At 41.1% G+C, this 20,164-nt stretch overlaps 1 protein-coding gene across 2 annotated transcripts in view; it reads right to left on the reverse strand.

Moving 5' to 3' along the window:
* TLN2 (talin 2) overlaps positions 1 to 20,164 on the reverse strand; it is a 367,623-nt gene that overhangs the window by 55,334 nt on the left and 292,125 nt on the right. For both annotated transcript variants that reach the window (XM_034782956.1, XM_034782957.1), the window contains exons 42-46: positions 12,030 to 12,176; positions 8,279 to 8,380; positions 5,984 to 6,103; positions 2,842 to 2,988; positions 1,900 to 2,066 (exon numbers count right to left, since the gene is read on the reverse strand). In XM_034782956.1, coding sequence (XP_034638847.1) covers positions 1,900 to 2,066; positions 2,842 to 2,988; positions 5,984 to 6,103; positions 8,279 to 8,380; positions 12,030 to 12,176 — 683 coding nt within the window. The remainder of the gene's footprint in view (positions 1 to 1,899; positions 2,067 to 2,841; positions 2,989 to 5,983; positions 6,104 to 8,278; positions 8,381 to 12,029; positions 12,177 to 20,164) is intronic.

The raw sequence follows: 20,164 nt of genomic DNA on the forward strand, positions 1-20,164 counted from the left end.
GGTGGAGTCGGGGTGGGGAAATGGGCGGGGACAGGGCTCATGGAGGGTCCTCTTTTTTTATTTGCTGGATATGGCAACCCTAGCAATGTGCAACTGGTTGAGTTTAAGTACAGGCTCTCTTCTGGGATTTATCTTGACCAGTTTAGCGTGGAATTCAAGGCAAACACATGCTAACATCACACCTTTAAACTCCAGTTTAAACAAGGCCTGTGGTAAGATAACTCATGAGAGCATACTAGTTGGAAAATATGTTTCTTTTTATAGAAATGGGGCAATCTTCAATTATGTTGGAAGTGCACAGTATTAAATCCATATATTCAGAATTTGGAAAAATCTGCTCTTACATAGCAGCTGTTTCATACATACTCTCTTACTCCAATTACTCATTTAGGTAGAAGGAAATCAAAATGATTATCCAGCTTTACTGAAAAAAGATCAATTGCTGCACTTCCCACAGCAATTAAAGATTATAAAATACAGACACAATGCAAAAAGCAGGTAATCCCTTTTGAATGCAAAGAGACAGTAGTCAGCAGTTTGGGTTTTTGCTTTAAAGAAAGTTTTAATTAGAATTGAATTATGTTTTATAATGCAATATACAAAACATACTGAGGTTTTAACTCCCTGAACTCTGTTTGAGCTCTTTGCTTATTTGTCTCCTTCCCAAACAAGACTGCTATTTTTAACAGCAAAAGTAAGTTTTGAGGTACAATATTAAGATGTACTGTAAGGAGGAGAAACTGTCCAACAAAGTGTACATGGACACCACACTGTTGCTTTGTTCCCCCCCACCCCAACCTGTGTTAATATATACACACTTTGCATATTCCATTTAAGCCTCTGCATAAAGGCTTTAGCCATTCCCTTAGCAAATGGTCTGAAAGGACATACACAATCTCTGGACATCCCTTCAAAGAAGTGATAGGTTAGGTAACAAAATAAGGAACGTGCTAATCATCACTGCTCAGCCTTTGTGTCTTTTTTTGCATTCCAATCTTGCATTTCAATGTTCAGCTCTTTGAAGCAGGACCTTGTCTTCACACTTGTCACACAGCATTTAACAAACTTATTATTTGATGATAAAAATGAACCCTAACTCTTACTGTATAAAGCTGCAATAATTTGGGCTGCATTGCACTCTTCATACTCCCAAAGCCACTGGCACTGTACTGAGTTAAATGCTGGCAGCGTAGGCCAATTGTGCTGTTAGGCAACAGCTCAGTCTTGACCATTAGAATCAGGTTTTTAATATGAGGAGAATAATGGCCTGGATGCTGCAAATCTCTCATCCTATTTCAGACACTATCAGAAGGAAACCTGTGTCATCATCTCACCAAATGACAGAATGACTGATACTCCAGCATCTCTTCCATTAATAATCTCCAACATCAGCAGTGGGCAAGTGCATTTAGTAACCCACGAAGAAAAAGCCATAAAGTCAAATACAAGTCTTGCAAAAAACATCGGAAAAGTATTTCTCTCTGAATGCATGGACAGTTAATTTTTCATATAGGATCACAGTGTAACAATCAGTAAGAATGAAAAATAGAAATGGATTTATTAAATAATTTGGATAAAACTGATCTTTGAGGTTTTCTTTTGAAACAGTTGAGAAATTATCCAGCTATAACTTAAAATTTCCTCTCCCACATAAATGGTCAAAATGAAATTTGCTTTTACTATACAGGCTACTTTATCCAGCTTTTGAAGTGCTGCCCCCAACCCTTTTCTATTTCTCTCTTGCTCCTCTGTTCATCTGGCTTCATTATTAGGGGTTTGAAAAGGCAGGAAAACTGCATCTCCACTCCCTCTGTTTGCCATTAGCAGGACATTTATCTATTGCCCCCTGCCCCCTTCTTGCAGCCAGCCCCCTCCACCAGCTTTTTCGGTATCACTGACCTGTGATCCGCAAATGATTCATTGTTCTCAGCATTAAGGGTTCCAGCTGTAGCAAACATGATAGTTGTGTCCAGATCTGCAATTATCCCCGACACAGCACTGGCTGCAGTGATACAAGCCTGAGTACCTTTGTTTCCTGCTTGAAGGGCAGACAGAACTAAGGAAACCTGGAAACAGGAAAATAAAAAAAGAGGGTCACATTAAAACAAAGCATAATGAACTGATTTCTGAGTTAAACTAACTCCTGTGATGAGAATCAACAGGTGCAATTCATTTTGTGATCTCATTTCACAATCTACGATAAACCTCTCCCTTTCCCTTCCCTTGCCTGCTCTATCTGCACATTAGCAGGTTTGATTAGTTTTTCCATAGAAGGAAGCCTGCTATTGGCATTTGTCTTTCACAGTAGGAAAAGTCTGTCTCCTGATCAAGCAGGATACACAATAAATGAGCGGATCATGGAGGCCTTAACTGCATCTGCTCTGCATATAAATACTGACACTCTGCGATCAATAGTGTAACCACTCATCTTCCATAATATCTAAATGAAAGGAAAAACTTCCCCCAGCTACAATAAATAAGAATTCCAATTATCCTACAGTACTCTGCACAGGCAATAAAGGAGGTTGGTGCATTTATTTCAGTGTCACAATTACTTTTCAGCAATCTATGGTGCTGCCCAGTAACGTGATCACAAGGATGACTGAAGCTCTTGGCAACTCAACTTTGTCATGAAGCTTGTTTAAAAGACAAATCGGTGCTGTCCCACACTACACAGCTCTTCTAACTGACAACTGTTAAATCAAGACTGGATGTTTTTTTTACAATATCTGCTCTATGAATTATTTGGGGGAAAGTCTATGACTTGTGTTATGCAAGAGGTCAGACTAGATGATCCCAACGATCCCTTTTGAATCTATGAAACAACAAGGGACATCTTACCTTTTCAGTGACAGCACGAGCACATTCTATCAACTCCCTCTTGGTGTAGCTGTCCGTAGGGCAAATCTGTAGAGCTCCAGCTTTCTGTACTAGAAAGATACATCCATGACCAAGATCCTGTACCCGAGTCCTGATCTGGAACCCTATCTAGATAGGCAACAAATTATGGGGAAGAGGAGACAGGAGACAAAGAAGGTGCTTAGAATGTTGAGGCTTTGTATAAATGGAAACATTGTAAAACTCGCACAATTTTTGTTGCAAATACTTGCCCACCAGTACAGTTCCTGCAAAGATCAGAAATAAGGGCCAGATTCTGACATCCCTTATTCATGCTAAGTAGCATCTTAATCCACACGTGATCCCCTCAACTTCAATGGGACTACTCATGAAGGAGGAATACTATTTTACCTGAGTTAAGGGATCAGAATCTGGACATGTCTTATATGATTAGCATAGGGAATTTACCCAAGTCTAATTTAGGTATTTCTAAAAGATAGTAGAAACGTCACAAAAATGTGTGCATCTCCGTGCTGTAATATTTCATTGCCCAAGGTATAAAGCAAAAATGAACTGCTTGTTCTCAGGGTGAGCTGACCTCAAGGCATACAGGCTCCTCCTCCACTCTGATCAAACTAGGTTGAGGAGTATGTAAGCTTAGTTCTGAGTACCTCAATTTCATTCACAGATGAATCTAGCACAAGTTCTTGGATATTCATTTATTCTCCAATAATTGGCACATCCCTATAAAATAGCCAAACCTATATATACCTCTAAATGCATCACTATTTCAGATTTACTATTAATCTTGAAATGGAGTTGAGCAGTGTGGCCTGAGAAATACGAACCAATGCTAGTTTTAGTACTGCTACATACGTTTACATATAATTGTGTTTGTATTTTGGTTAATACGTAAGTAGGAATTGCAGCTATTAGTTTCAATAATGAAATTATTTCTACTTAAAGCTGACGTTAATGTGCACTATTTTCATAAATGAATGTTCATTATGCCTAACAGTACCCATGATGAATATAAGCCATTGACTTAGCTATTCAGCACCAAGAATATTTAAAAAAAACTCAAGTGAACTGTCAGTGGGGAGGTGTAATAAATAAGTCAAAAGCTGTTTGAAGGTCTTTTGTCTTGATAATCTGATACTGTAACTGGCCAATGGAGCTAAACACCAACAGTCTAAGAATCAATAGGGAAAAAGCAGTCATCTTCACTGATTCAAAGATTTTTAATCATGCCCTGAGTACCATACACATGATGGAGAAAGAGGACAACGACCATTCCCTTCCTCTGATTATCTCTCTGAATCTCCCTCTCAGGGCAGTATGGTATATGTCAGCGGTTCTCAAACAGTGGGTTGGGACCCCGTTTTAATGGGGTTGCCAGGGCTGGCTTAGACTTGCTGGAACCTGGGGCCAAAGCTGAAGCCCGAGCCCCGCCACCCGTGGCCGAAGACAAAGCCAGAGAGCTTCAGCTCTGGGCGGCAGGGCTCAAGTTACAGGCCCCCTGCCTGTGGCTGAAGCCGTTGGGCTTTGGCTTTGGTCCCCCAGCCTGGGACGACACGGCTCGCGTTTTTGGCCTCCGCACCCGGGGTGGTGGGGCTCAGGCTTTGGTCTTCCCTCCTGGGGTCCTGTATTAATTTTTGTTGTCAGAAAAAGGGTCGCAGTGCAATGAAGTTTGAGAACCCCTGGTATATGTGAAACAGTTTGAGGAGAGAAGAAAAAAGTATATTTATGTGATTCATCAAATCATGAGACAGTGGGAAATGATCTGTAGTGAATAACTAGAGAAATGTCTCCAATTTTCTGTTTCCAGGTTGCCTGCAAGCAGTTGGAAACTTTCCAGTTATTCTGGAGAACAGTTCTTGTCTGTGGAGTGTTGCAAGCAATTTGTTTCAAATATCTGATGATTGACGTTGAGTTGTTGTTCATGCTTGATTGGATGTTTCTGTCCTCTGACTTGGTGAGCAACTCCTATAATTTGGCTTGTGGTGTGAACACGCACACTTTTAGAAATTAAAAGCTTACTTTTTTGGCCTCTAACATTTGCTAATTTGTAACATTCCTAACAGAAAACTAGTGCCCGAGACATTTCACAAAAAGTGAGATAAAAAGGGATAAGAATGGTAGAAACAAACTTGTTTAAAAACTTAAATATTAATAGAAAATGTTTTGCTGTATTCCGCAGCTCTTCATTCACATACACTTTGCATGAGCAATGCTGCAACAGAATGCATGTTACAGCCTACATGTATATATACATACACAGTATTGTGCCAGGCTGTGTCAGTATTGTAAATAAATATCTAACTACAGATGTTTTTCACAGGTGGTGATATACCACAGTAGTGAAAGTGGTGCAAAATGGGTAGATTAGATAGCCTACATAAGATATATAGGGACTGTAATGGCAAACAGTGGCTGACTTATGATTCAACTGTGATGAAAACGAAGATGGCAATATTTTGGACTTTATGCCAAGAAGATGGAATGTAAACATTTTCTACTAGTTCCCCCTTCCCTTCAGAGAAAATAATAGCATTAAAGCTTTTATCTAGTTGTGTGTGCTGTATGCTTGAATCCATTCTTTTTAAAAGGTACTGATAGAGCGCTAAGGCAGATAGGCCCAAACATGAAATCTGTGGAAGAGAGAGAGGTTTGAGTACAGATCTCCAGATCTGAAACCATGGAATAGGGCCTATAATGCAATGTTAGGCCCAGGTGGAATCCTTCTGAAAACCCCACCCCATGTGTCTTACTACCTAATATTTCCAGTGTCAACGGGATAGAGACTGTCTTCCTACATGTTGGACAAACAGATGGTTGACAAGACTGAAGTACAGTAAACAGAATTTTCCTGTCTGGGAAAATATTTACTGTATTCATTTTAAATGATCTCAGAAATGTTTCAGAGAAAACACCCCTACTACCAGAAGGTTGTAACCCTATTTTTTATTTGACTGCACAAGAGAAGACTCAGACTTGGGGATAACTGCAGCTGCATTATAGCAACTGGGTGGCCTACTGTCTTTGGTTATCGTACCCCATTTCCCCCCCTATTTTAAAGTGCAAGAGAATACTTAATGTTGACACCACTGTGCATTCAGAGTTTAGAGGTCTAAAAACTGCAGACCTCCTCTGGTTCAGCTGTAGCTGCTGCCATTCGGCCCTGGAGAGCCAAATGCCCATAGTCATTGGTCATTTGTGATGCAAGTCCTCCCAACTCCTCCGGGTTAGTAACCGACTTAGTCATCTGAAAAAAGAAAACAAGCAATAAAACAATGACAGGCATAAAACCAGCTTGTTAATACTCCACACTGCCTAGAAGCACACAAGTATGTTTTTGCAGCACCGGTGATAGGGTACCTGTTGCTGTCTTAGCAATTCAGTTTCCAGCTAGAATTCTATGAGCCGAAAAGACAAGCAAACATGCTTTATTAGACCCACAGTAACTAGGCACCCACAGAACACAAAGTAACTGAGGTGCAGTTAGAAATGGAAATTCACTCCTCAGTAGAGTAGATGACTGCAGAAGTACTCAATACTCTCAGCTTTAGTAGGTGAATTTGGGGAGGAGAAGAAAGGGGAGAAGAGTGCTTCACACTGCACAACAGCGGCCCCCTCCATTTGGCACTGATGGGCTAAGCAACCCACTCTCTTCTAGACCCTCCTCAGCCCCACTGATGGTCACCATGATGTGGAATGGAAAGATCTTAAGTGGATCCTAAGACTCACAGAACATGCAAGACCTCTGGGGCAAGAAGGAAATGTTTGGAAATGTACAAAACGAAGAGTTTCTGATTTGGGAGCACAAAAAGTGAAACTTTTCCTGGAATATTTGCCAACTCTGTGAAGGTGACATTGTTCCATTTCTGCTTGAGAAAACAGGTGAAACGAGTGACATTCCAGCCTTTGGATAAAATCATAAACTGGTCTTAGACAAATTCCTAATGTGCATGGAGAAGGGCTGACTGCAATCTGTTGAAATGACAACTCACTACAGTACCTGCAAAGATTCTCTCCCTCTCTTTTTTTTTTTTTTTGGCAAAACCAATTTTTTTTTTTTTTTTTTTCACAGCAATTTAGAAGGTTTTTTTGGTAGCATGCAATAATATTATCCTTATATTTAAAAAAGGTAGAGTATTCTTTACTAATGGATTAATACAGTTTATTATATTAACCATTAGTATGAATCAAGAAAGGACCTAATTAGCCAAAGATCCCGCCCCACTTCATTTTATGCCCAAGTGAATCACATCACCAGGAATTCTGTGAGAGAAAACAAGGATTTGACCATTGCTCATTTCATGAATTTAACGATTGTCTTGCAAGGTTTGATCTCAATTAAGGGATAAAGTTAAAGAATAATTAAATATCACACCCCAAAGGGCTAATGTACGTCAGCAAGAAACTTATGCTAGGACAAGATTCCAATGATTTGAAGGGTTGATTAAAGCAGTTTCAACACATACCTTCATTTGTTTCTCACAAAAAGTAAGCCTCATGAGACGTACTTGACATCACATTCCACTAATATATACATCTCATGCCAAAGAACCCGTTAACACAGACTTCCAAATTCGATGGCTTTTCCCATTACAGTAGGAGGAATATAGCCACTCAATTTTTAAATTGTAAAACTGGCTAGACAAGTCTGTTTTAAACCAGCTGTTGCGTGTTAACAGACTGCTTCACAATCAAATTAATGAAATGAATTGGTTGGTCTTAGTTCAGCCTCTAATGGAAAGAAATCCTCCGCCATAAAATGTTCTGGTACAGTCAAACCATTGTTTCAAGACAGATTCAAGTAACAGACCAGCTCAAGTATTGTTCTCTTGATGGGAGTATAAATCATATCAACGTCTACAACAGTCTAAATCAGCTAGGCCCAAGACAGATCAATAATGACACGGTGGACAGAGTTTTGTACTACTGCTATTCCTAATGTCATTCTCTCCCCAGTAATCAGCATAACTTCCTTTTTGCTTCACTTCATTTGTTCCTGAACGCTATATTTCTACCCCATTCCCTCCACCCTCTTCCTCATGGAGGCATCTCTTTTGGTTACTGTCAAGTTCCAGCACATGCCTCCTAAGGTGTTCTCTCCTGTTTTCACAGCTTGTTCTTTTGGGCAGCAAGGTAAAGAGAACAGCATATATTCTTTAAAGCCCCGTACTTTGAGTTAGCCAGAGAGAGATCGCACTCCTGTCCATCATACAATCAAGTTCCAATGAAGAAGTCCAGGAAATGGTGTCAGCACCCTTATTTTGCCTACCCACAAAACAGATCAACTGGAAATCAATGTCACAAAGAAAAGGCTCCAGTCAGAATTGGTTCAGATTAACACTGTACAGCGGTTTGAATTTCTTACACATACTCTATAGTTGTTACCCAGCTATTTTATAGAACACTTGCTAGTTTCTCTTACCATTTCCTGTGCTGTTACAGCAATGGCTTTAGAATATTTCACTACCGTAGTTTGATAATCAACAAATGTTCCCTTTGGATCTGGAGGTGTGCCCTCATCCAGCTGTGGAGAGAGGGGAAAACATGAAAGCAATGACAGGCACGAAGGACTCACATATTACTAAACTTTTCAGTCTAGTACTGCAATTGCACAACACAAAGTTAAATACAAAATGAGCTCAAATGTACAGTAAAGCTTCATAGCTTACATCACTAATTTCATGTCATTTGTATAGAATATGCAGTTTAGTGCCCAAATATTTAGCAAGTCCTGACTTTCTTCCCAAGTTCACTTTTTTTTTTCTTTCAGTTTCCCTGACCTGCAGCCCATTAGATCTAAAAATGAATGTACAATGATCACAAGATAGATCTTTCACCCGATTAGTCGCTATAACATTCCTTTAGGCCATGCCATAAAACGTTCCATTCTGCATACCACTCAGCCACCAAAATGCCAGAGACTGAGTAAAATTAAACATGAAGCCTAGTATAAATAAGATTGTTTAAATTTTTTTTTTTTTAGCAAAAGATGATGGAAAATGTATTTGCTTAATAAATTAAACTTCCCCTACCTTCCTTTTGAGACTAGCATACTCCCAGTTTACTAGTTATGTTTTTCTCAGCGAGACTTGCTAATTATCTTAGGTAAAGACTCTTCAGACGTGGCTTCCTCCACTGTGTTCCTCAAGTTCATCTCATTTTCCCCGCCATTAACTAAAACCAGACTAATTTGTTTTAGAAGACAATATGACAGAAAATATTGCCCAGGATTTATAGGACTACTATATGCATTTTTGCCACAAAAGGTAGTACCCTAGACAAGACAATAAAGATTACAGTTTTGAGACACTCCCCTTCAAGGGAAGATAATTGCTAACCCATTCTTCTGATTTCTCTTCCTAGAAAGCCCCACATACTTGGTTGCTATGCAACAGCTTTCAACTTGTTATTCTGTGTTAAAATTGGCAAACTCCTCTACATATGGATATGCAACCAGAGCGTCATTCAAGAAAAATTGGGGGGAAAAGGAGAGGGAGATGTTTTAGCACAAAGAACATTATATGGGATATTATATTCTGAAATGTTGAATGTGTGTGAGTGAGCAATGCAAGAAGTGAAAAACATAATGGAAGACATAGACTGATGAAAAGCCTGGCCAAGGGGAAGGGAAATAACTGCCCATTTTTCCCCATAGCAAATGACCACTGATGTATTAGTTAGGTTTTGTTTTCTCTTTGACCTTCATATACTTCATTCAAGTCTAAGCTTCAATTCTTTGGTTCAAAATGAACAAGCGAATGAGGAATCTGAATGAAGCGTTAATCATTAATAAAGTTCCTAGGGAAGTTACTCCTAATCTCAAAATTCTGAAATGGCAGAGTTTTGTACCAGCAATGTACCACATTCAACTTGCCCTCAGAACCAACTCCTAGTTGTGAAGAGTCTTCCAAGAGGGGAAAAACATATTAAACTGGGGGGTGGGGAGGGGGAGAGGGGCGACTTTCATAAGAGAAGACTTGCTACAAACCCTGGCAGATAGAAAGGAAGTTCTTAACACATAGAGATAAAAATGATCAAAGCAAAAATTGAAAATTACAGGCTGCTAACTTCATTTAAAGCAGATGCAGTCTAAAATGACTCTCCTCTATGCAATTAAATCAAGCAGCCCAGCACTGTCTCCAGCCAACTGAAGCACTGGGACCATGCCATCAACCAGTACACAGAGATATCTGAAAACAATTATTTCCTCTTTAGAACACACTTTCTTGTTTCTTTGAATATCAGAAATGTTTCTATCACCTGTCATTTCAGGAACTTGTTATGTATATTGTTATCTTTAGCAAATAAGACAAAACAAGTCCTAGTCTAAGACTGTTGTCAGAAGGGAGAGTCACTTAATGAGGAAAAAAACATATGTTGTAATGCTAAACCAGTACTACTCCAGTGGTATTACAAGGCGGTTTAACTCATTTGCAAAACCAAATAATTGACATTTCTAATTTTTGATTGTTTTCTTAAATACTGGCACACCACTCAATGGAATAGGTCTCCAAAATAATCCTATCCCACCAGTGCTAACAAAAGGTAATGATTTTGTGTCTATTGAAAATGCAAGTTCCATCATGTGCATCAGTACTATTTTGCAATTAATGCTAACTGTCTCCTAGTTTTATGGTTTCATATGGTAGGTAGGGTTTGTTGTGATTGCTGGACCTACAAAGTCACCCTAACCTCAACTGTAAAAAGCATGTGAAAGTTTGTAAGATGTTACAATAACCATGAAAAACTGGTCATTCTGTTTACAATACTGAATGTTTTAAAGAGGTGCAAGAGAATGAAACAGAGAAACTGGATTAGTCTAAACAAAAAAGGCCATGTCAATATAATCCAAGTACTGCTGAAATTATACTTGTTAAAAACAGATGATGTGGAGCTGGAAGTTAATGTAACAAAATGAGTGAGACAGATATTAGGTCTAATTGGTGGATAAAATAATGATGTGGATGAACTATGCCGCCCACTTTTCCCCTTTTTTGGGTTATTAAACAAGTGACTTTGAAAAAAACACTCTCTCTCTCATCCGCAGCCCACTTTGCATCCCAGCTCATCTTGTCTCACCGCATCTTCCCTGATCCCCAGACAGAAGGAGTAAACCGGACTGATGGACTTTCTTCCATAAGGAAGGCAGGCTGGCCTTGCTCTTGTTTAAGTAACTTTGTTTTCACCCGTGAGTGCTGAAAGCCATCATATTATCATGATATCCAGTCCTCAGCCAACCCAGGAGAATATCTAATTACCAGCACTGCAAAGCCACATAGGATCCTGTATTGCATCCCCTTGTTGTGTTATTTTCTGTCCTACTATTTTGTTCCTCCTATCCTATCTCACTTTCCTCGCTTTGCATCAAATCCTGAAGTCAATCATACTGCATTCAACCAAACCTGTCTTGTCTAAAGAGAAAAGATGCCACCAAATGATGGCCCTGATCAGATTGTAACTAACCAGGGTCCAAGCAGCAGATCTCATGGTTGCCTTGCCGGCCAAAGCATCCACTCGTAACTAATCAGTGTTCCAGAAACATCAATCAAAGCCTATTTCACCCCTCTTTTCTATCCTGTCACTCCTTCACCTTGTATCTGTTTGTTAAGAACAGGATAAGTGAATGCTCTTCAGATCAGGAGTGAGAGTAAAATTAACCTTTTCCTTTTCATCTCTGAAAATAAAAGACACTGATATTTTGACTCCAAAAGGAGAGAGAGGCTTTGATAAGGTCTGATTAAGTTTGTTTGCATAATCACTCAAACACAGTTTCAATACAAATGCTTGTTTTTCTTTCTTGTTTAATCAATAAACTTTCAATCTGAATGAATGCTTTTTGGGTGTTTGCCATGTAACTGAGTAAAAGCAAGGGCTTTGTTTAAAAATCACGCCCAACCCACCTCTTACTGTTTAATGCAGGTTAGTGAAAGAATTTAGAAACACTTAACTCTTCAGGCCTTTATGATCAATAGCAAAACACGTTCCATCAGCACAGAAAGCTGAACTGACTTAGCACTGGCCATTTAAGGAACATTTAGCATCTGGCTCTCTGAACTACTTCAGTGGTATAATGGAACATACATTAAATGTTAAGCAATTGTTGCCAGTATCATCTAGGATAACCATTAATTTCCCTCCATGTAATTTGGGGTTGCTAGGTACCAAATACTCACCTTGCTCATGGCCTCAGCTATTGAGTCTACCATACCTCCAACCATGCCCACTTCACTGGCAGCTTCATTCAGTGTAACCATTATATCATCCACTGCCTCCTTCATCAGCTGAGCAGCCTCTGTGATTGCATCATGCGTGTGAGATGCCTGTAGAGGGGAGAGTAAGAGAGGAGATGAAGAACTCATCTATGCAGGAGTAGTCATTTGGTCTGCAAATAATGCTTATTAGGGCAGCACCTTGTGGTGGTTTTAACCATGCCTCTTTGAAAATCTCATTTCAAGCTAAACAGGAAAGAGACTGATTGATGATACATATCAATCTCATATGAACGAGAATGCCCCTTTAAACAAGAGCATGCCTCACTCACTCAATATACCCTAAATTCAGAGCAGTTTAAAACAGAACAAGCCCTTTTCCGTGACAACAGATTAAGGAAAACGATCACCATGTAAATGCAGTGGAAATAAAGCTAAAGAAAGGCAACAGATCATTCCCGTTTTAAACCGGTTCGGAAAAGGCCTGGTCATAAATGGTAGCTGTATGGGTCAAACGTGCTTAATCTTTACCCATTATGTACCTGAGGAAAGCAATGGAGACCACTCAGCAGGGATAATTTTAAACATTTAGGACATTGAAAACTGCACTGCTAAGGTCCCTGCCAGAAAGGAAGTAGAGCACCTAGTCTTTCAATATAGCCTGTTTACACCACTCAACTTGAAAATCAGATTAAAGCATAAGCAGAAAGAAAGAACATTTTGCACATACTGGGTTTGGAAAGCATCCCACACATGTGCAATTACCAAAGCACTAGATAGGAATTAAGACTCTTGAGAGATTCTTCCATAGCCATCTTTCTTGACACAGGTAATTAATCCAGAGTTCTGTAATCAAAAACCTTCATCTCATATGATCAGGGTCTACATCAACAAGCTCATTTGCTATTCAATTGAACCATATAATCAGTGAAAACAGAAAATCCAGGTAGAAACACTTTTTGTTTTTACACAAAGGACTCAAAAAAATAAGAGAAGCAATGGGAAGGAGAACATGCTCTCCTTTAATGTGGGCATTTCTAAATTTCATTTTTCTATAGCATCTCCAGCACAGAGCAGGATTACATGCTTTTCAGTCACTTATAAATTGAAGAGAAACAAGAAGTTTTAAGGCAAGACTTAAACAACGGAAGTGACTCTGGGTCAGATTTTGCTCAGTTATATTTATTATCATTGTGATATCAGACTGGCCCACAGTGTTTCACTTGTTTCAGATGGGTAAATATTTAGCATGTGTGTAATGTTTTCCAACTTTAAGTAGTGCTGAAGCACTGACTACATTAATCCTCTCAATATCCTGCGAGGGAGGCATTACCCCAGTTTTAGAAGTGAAGCAGAAAGATGAAGTAACTTGTCCTGCATCACAGTGGTAAGAGCAAGAACAACAATCAAGAGTTCTTAGCTTCTGGGTTTCCTAAGACTACACCTCAAACATTTTAGCTAAAAATGATCACTACAAGAGCCAGCCATCAGTGCAGAGATAAATAGAAGAACCTAGAACTAGTGGGTGCAGAGTGAGAGGATGAGCAATAAATAGCTGTGTTTGAGTTGAGAAAGTGGAGACATACAAGGTAACTTAAAACACAATTTAACATTGCCCTCCTACTTTTCAGAGCTGGCTAGGGAGACACTAAAAATCAATGAGGAATTTGAATTTAGTACCAATACAATCTTACAGGGAGATGTACAGTCAAGGGATGTGGGAAAGAATAAAAGCCAGAGCCAAAGATCACTCCAAGGTTTCTGGTCTTGGGAGCTAATTTAGATGTTTGAGGTGAGGTGAGTGAGAGAGCGAGCATGCAACACACACAAAATCTTTTACCAAGGAGAAATTCAGTGAGAGTTTAAGTTATAGCCAGGAGTTGATATAGTGAAGAAAGCCAAGATAAAGCCAAGCCTTAAGCTAGCAACAAGGTGACCTAGCGGGCTAAAAGAAATATAGAAGAGAGCTGGGGATAATGCCTGGAGCACTCCCCACACCCTGGAAATTGTAAAGCTTCAACCAAAGGTGGAAGATGAGCAGTTAAAAGGGGAGGTTTCAAACCAAGAGAGGGAGGGAAGGGGACAAAAATGATTCCTTGCTCAAGGTACCCAAGGTTTATAGCAGGGGTAGGCAACCTATGGCACATGTGCCAAAGGTGGCACACGAGCTGATTTTCAGTGGCACTCTCACTGCCTGGGTCCTGGCCACCGGTCCAGGGGTTCTGCATTTTAATTTAACTTTAAATGAAACTTCTTAAACATTTTAAAAACCTTATTTACTTTACATACAACAATAGTTTAGTTGTATATTATAGACTTATAGAAAGAGACCTTCTAAAAACATTAAAATGTATTACTGGCACGTGAAATCTTAAATTAGAGTGAATAAATGAAGACTCGGCACATCACTTCTGAAAGGTTGCCAGCCCCTGGTTTATAGTATAGGCCACACTGAAGTCAAGTATAGTTGATGAAGAGGACCCAATACACTTTAAATTATCTTGGTTCAAAACACCTTAGGTAATAGTCAGGGCAGGACAGGCAAAAGAAATATTTCAGAGAAACTCCTTACTAACCTCATTCTTCAACACTGTTGGATCATCTACTGCAGGGGTCTCAAACACGCGGCCCGCAGAGTTATTTCCTGCAGCCTGCCATAGGTGCCAACTTCGTGGGTGCTCCGGGGCTGGAGCACCCAAATGAGTGGGTGCTCTGCACCCACCGGCAGCCAAGCTCCCCTTCCCCACCTACTCCCAGCGCGCCACGTCCATGCCCCTCCGCCTATCTCCCAGTGCTTCCCGCTGCCAATCAGCTGTTTGGCGGCGCTTAGGACTTTCCAGGAGGGAGGGGGGAGGAGCAAGGATGCAACACGCTCAGGGGAGGAGGCGGAGAAGAGGCAGGGCCGGGGCGGGGATTTGGGGAAGGGGTTGGAATAAGGGCAGGGAGGGGGCGGAGACTTTGAGGAAGGGGTTGGAATGGGGGTGGGGAAAGAGTGGGAAGAGGTGTGGTGGGTAGGGCCTCATGGAAGGGGTGGAGTAGGGGGTTTTGCAGTCTGTTACCAACCAATTTTGAAGTTCTCAGCTATTTTGATGTGACAATTGATGTACAACTACAGAAAGGTGTGTATCTCTGCTGTGCCAAGCGTACTAGACCATTGTGATATCAGAGATAACGCAACCAACCAATCACCACCCTTACTCAATAGCTAATTTGCATGCTACAATTTCATTGGTTGTATGATGGAGACTTCAAAGATGGTAGATTACTTGGCCCGACTGCCACACCCTTGTGCCTAGCTGCCACCTCATATATCAGCATAACCACCTACACAACAACACAACCAGCAAGTCCAAATACAGACAGCCCATCACCCCAGTACACACCCCTTATTTGCCACCGACACAGATCAACCAAAATCTCCCAGCACAACACAACCCAGGCACAAATCAACATAACTTCCCATAACAACACACATTTGCCCACCCTCACTCATACTTACCATAAACTTGAGTGGCTAAGTGGCAAGTCCTTTGCTAGTAAGCATATATTGGGCTACCGTGACAACGCAATAAAAGTCAGTAGAAAAATCACTGTAAGATGCTATACAATTTAAGGGTGTAGAAAAAAGGTATATATTATATGAAAAACAGTACATGGCCCTGTAATTAAAAGATTACATGATAACAATCTCAAAGGGGCAGAGAAAAAGTTGTGTGGGCAACCCTAATTTTGGCACATGTGCTCAACTGTGCAGTCTTAACATTCTCTTAGTGTAGTTTTTTGTATGGAATGTGGTACAATTTGCAAGCAACACTGAGATTGGTTTCGTCTCAGGATATCAAACCTAATATTGATGCTCTGGTTGATGCAAAACACTGCCAGCAAAACGGCCAAAAATGAAATGACTGTCAAAATTAGCACTGACTTTTCGCATTACAGTTTTAAAAAAGTTAATACATTGACTTTTAATAGCATACTACATTACTCTTCATTTTTTACTATACTTTTGTATCGTTGTATGAAAAGGTGTCAGTGATGCGGCCCTCGGGCCAATGTACTAGTCCTCATGTGGCCCTCGTGGTGATTTGCATTTGAGATCCCTGATCTACTGCTTTGAGAAATTTGACTGACAAATTAAGAAAATGAGAGCAATTAACTATTAGATTTAATAAAAGTATGTTATAACAGTTCAGCATGTTTTAGAAACAGCATTAACTGGGTTGAATGTGCTTTGGACCAGATTATTGTCAGAACTCAAAAAAGACTCAAAATGTGAACTACAAAAAAGGGACTACATTTTCCTGATCACCTACGTTGACCAGCTCTACTTCATATAGTGTATCAGATGAGTAACTCACACAACCCATTGCTATTATAAACAGCTTAATGTATATGCTTGTGATGAGGCATAGCAATATGCCTGTTGATCTACTACTAATACAGGGACCAAAGGGAATGAGCTAGTCCTTCTTGGCCATGCAATCCTTTCAGCTGAATCCACATTATTTTTTTTCCTCCAGTTTGAGATATTTTCCAGAGACCTGTACACCTTGAATTTTCAACTCTCCCAACCCAAACATACTAGCTGAAGCTGGCAGAAATACCAATACCTCCTTACAAAGCACGCATAAATGAATTGTGCTCTCATCTCCTCTTCATGCACTCTCTTAATTCCTGGGAAAGCTAATGGCATTGGTAAAAATGTTTCAAGGGAAAATATAGCTCTCCGCTTCCCCCAAACAGCCCAAAGATAATGAAGCAATTTCTTTTACATAAACGGAATGAGGTGACAAAGTTTGATTTTTGAACGTAAGCATCATAGCTCAGATGATTTGGTTAAATCCAGTGAGGAGCTTCATGCATATGTAGTTCAGCCTTCAACCTCCACCATTTCCCTTTGCATTTTTGCTGGTATCATCTTCCTTCCTGTGCTTCAGTTATATTTAGGCAAACCTTCAGTGACAGATACAACATCTAAGTATTGTGCACACTGAAGAGATTTAGCATCTTGTAGGGATATAAAACAACTAAAAATATATAAAATTTAAAGCTGAAAGCTCTGCTTGGTTTGAATGACTCATCAGACAGCAGTTCCTTATTTATTACATTTGTTCCTCCTCTGTATTTCATTTCAGTGACGCAACAAGCCTCAGAAAAGATTTCCTTGTCAGGCATCTTCAGAACAGATGGAACCATCTTTGTTCACTCTACTATACAAACGTAAACTGAGCAGCCAAGCGCAGGCAGCAGAAAGGATAAACAATGGCTGCATTGATCAGAAGTCTTTTCCAGGCTACACAATAGACTTGCGTGAGTGCGGCAAAGTAAAGTATAAAAGCCTATGTATGCAAGTATTGGCTCACCTGGAGGCACTGCATGGGATATGCTCAAGCTAATGTAGTATTTTTTTAAGCATTAAATTCTAAATTAACTCTTGCAGGAGTCCTTAAATATCAGCCCTGATGTTCCTTGGTATTGCCAACAATCGAGGATACAGCATTTGTATTTCCCTATCATCTCTGCCCTATATCCTAGGTCTGTGATACTGCATTATTCGATGTCAATAATGATGCCCAATTTATTAATCGAGAAGAAGTGGAGGACGGGAATGAAGGAAGTCAGTGTTTACTGAACAAGATGAGGCAACAGGCAATCAGAGCAAGCCTAGCAGAAGAAACAAGCCAACAGGCAATTACGCTCACTACCAAATTTTAGAACACACTGTGGGATTTAGATAATATAAGCTGAAACATACAATCACCATCGAATTTATTTAAATACCATACGGTTGTTGCACTTTTTTTTTTAAGTACTATGAACAATTCAGATAGCATGAATGTGGAGTGAGCGTAGACGGGACAAAAGTGTTAAAGGATTAAACTGTACAACTGCAGTTGCTCTGAAAGAAGAAGTCTGGTAGCAGACAAACCCAAGGACACCAACTGGACTCAGTCAACTTCTGAAGTCTCACTGAGAAAACATTCTGAGAGGTGTGCTCAAGAGCCGGCAACTCGATAGTGCAAGGAAAGAAGACTTATACATGGACAGAATGGCTCCATGCAATGGGAATGCAATAGGGAGCGCTCACCTCACTGCCTTTGTTCAGAGTCCAGCTCAGATTGGAAATGGCCACAAGTTAACATTCAAGAGATATTTAAGATGCCTCCATTAAATCATTCTGTAGGTGTCTCTGCCCTTTTGTGGATTCATCCAGAAAGGGTCACCTGACAGACAAAGGGTAGGTGCCATTGCCTCCAACAGACAATGGGTATTAGCAAACCCAAGGCCCATCCTATTCTGCACTACACTGGAAGAAAACTCCTGCCCCCTCCCCCCCATTGCTCAGCCCAAAAGGCAAGTATCTGTGGAGGCTAGCGCCCACCATGAGGTAACATTGGTCCCATGTCATCTGAGAGTATGGTACTCCTGAGGGCATTCTGCGCCAAAAAAATAAAAATTATGCACACAATATTTTAAAATTCTGCAAAATTCCACAAATTATATTTGTCAAATAAATGTGGAGGTTCCAGCATGGCATTGGGGAGCACAGGACACTGGCTGCACAGAGGTGGGAGATCACTGTGCAGAGCTCCCCCTCCAGGACACGGACTCAGTGGTGAGGATTCACCCAACCCTGACACAGTGCAAGGACCGGGCCTGCCCCAGAAACACCCCAGGGCCCTGCCTCTCTGTGACAGGAGCACCAGATTTGGGTAGGCAGGTTAAGCAAGGCAGGATCCAAGTGTGGAGGGGCTTAGTGTGGGGGGATCCAGGTGTGGGTTGAGAGGGTTCTGTGGGGGGCAATCTGGGTGCGGGAAACTCAGTGGGGGATCCAGGTGTGGGGGAGATCTGGATGCACAGGGGCTTGTTGGAGAGTTCTGGGTGCAACGGTAATGGGACTCTGCAGGGGGGTCCATCTAGATGAAGGTGGTTGAGGCTCAGTGAGGGGGGGTCTGTGTGTGTGTGGGTTCAGTGGAGGGGGTCCAGATGCTGGGGGAGTGGGGCTCATTGGGGTGGGGATCCAGGTGCAGCTGGTTGGGACTTGGTAGGGTGGAGATCCAGGTGGCTTGTTAGGGTGGTCAGGTACAGGGGGAGTGGGGCTCTGGGTGCAGGGGGGGAAGTGAAGCTCGCTGGGATGGTCTGGGTATGAGGGGGTCTGGCTGCACCGGGGTTGGGCAGATGGAGAAATAGCTCCCAGTACAGTGATCCCTCCCCCTGCAGCTGAGAAGCTATGGGTGCAGGAAGCACAGGGTTGGGGGAGGGAAGAAGGGAGTTTGCAGAGCTTCCTACAGCCGGGCAAGAAACCTGGGGGTGGGTCTGATGCGGCCCTGGATGCCGTGCAGGGGAAGAGAAAGTCCTGTCCTCCCCAGCCCAGCCAGGACTCCATATAAGGAACCTGAACCAGAATTCACTGAAGTCAAAGAGAATCCTTCTGTTGACTTCAATGAGTTTTGGCTCAGATACAAAGGAAACCTTTTTGCACCTCACCATCTCTACACGGGTATTAGTGTGTTAGCTTATGTGTAAAGTAGTTTTAGTTACCCAACTGCTTTCTAAATGAGATACATTGTTCTAAATCCATCAGCCCTATCACCATTTGAAAGTCTCAGAGTTCAAAAACAATTTATATGCACCCAGTTAGGCAACATCTACATGGAATACTTCCTAAACCATATGCAGAACACACCATGGAAATGCAAACCCTTCATGAGGCTGGAAAGAAGCAGCTGACCAAAGAAGGCAGCACACAACCCAAAGAACATTAGCGGCAGAAGGTAAAAATACAAGTTATTTTGCCAAGGACATGCTCTTGCAATTAGTACCCAGTAATCTCAAAGCCAACAAGACTGGCTTTTAAGGTCTTGAGCGTACAAATGCCCCGTGCCCCCACACCCCCCCAAAGCATAAGCTACAGGCAGTCCTCAACTTTACGACGTTCGACTTACGATGAACGGCACTTATGACATTTCCGAACTGACACCCTGATTCGACTTATGACAATTGGTTTTGACTTTATGATGGTCGGTCCCGCAATGGAGTGGATTGCGGTTCTGAGTTACAACATAATTTTCAGGAACCAATTGTGTCGTAAGTCCGAG

The sequence above is a fragment of the Trachemys scripta genome, chromosome 10, assembly GCF_013100865.1.
Source record: "Trachemys scripta elegans isolate TJP31775 chromosome 10, CAS_Tse_1.0, whole genome shotgun sequence".
Classification (NCBI taxonomy): Eukaryota; Metazoa; Chordata; order Testudines; family Emydidae; genus Trachemys; species Trachemys scripta.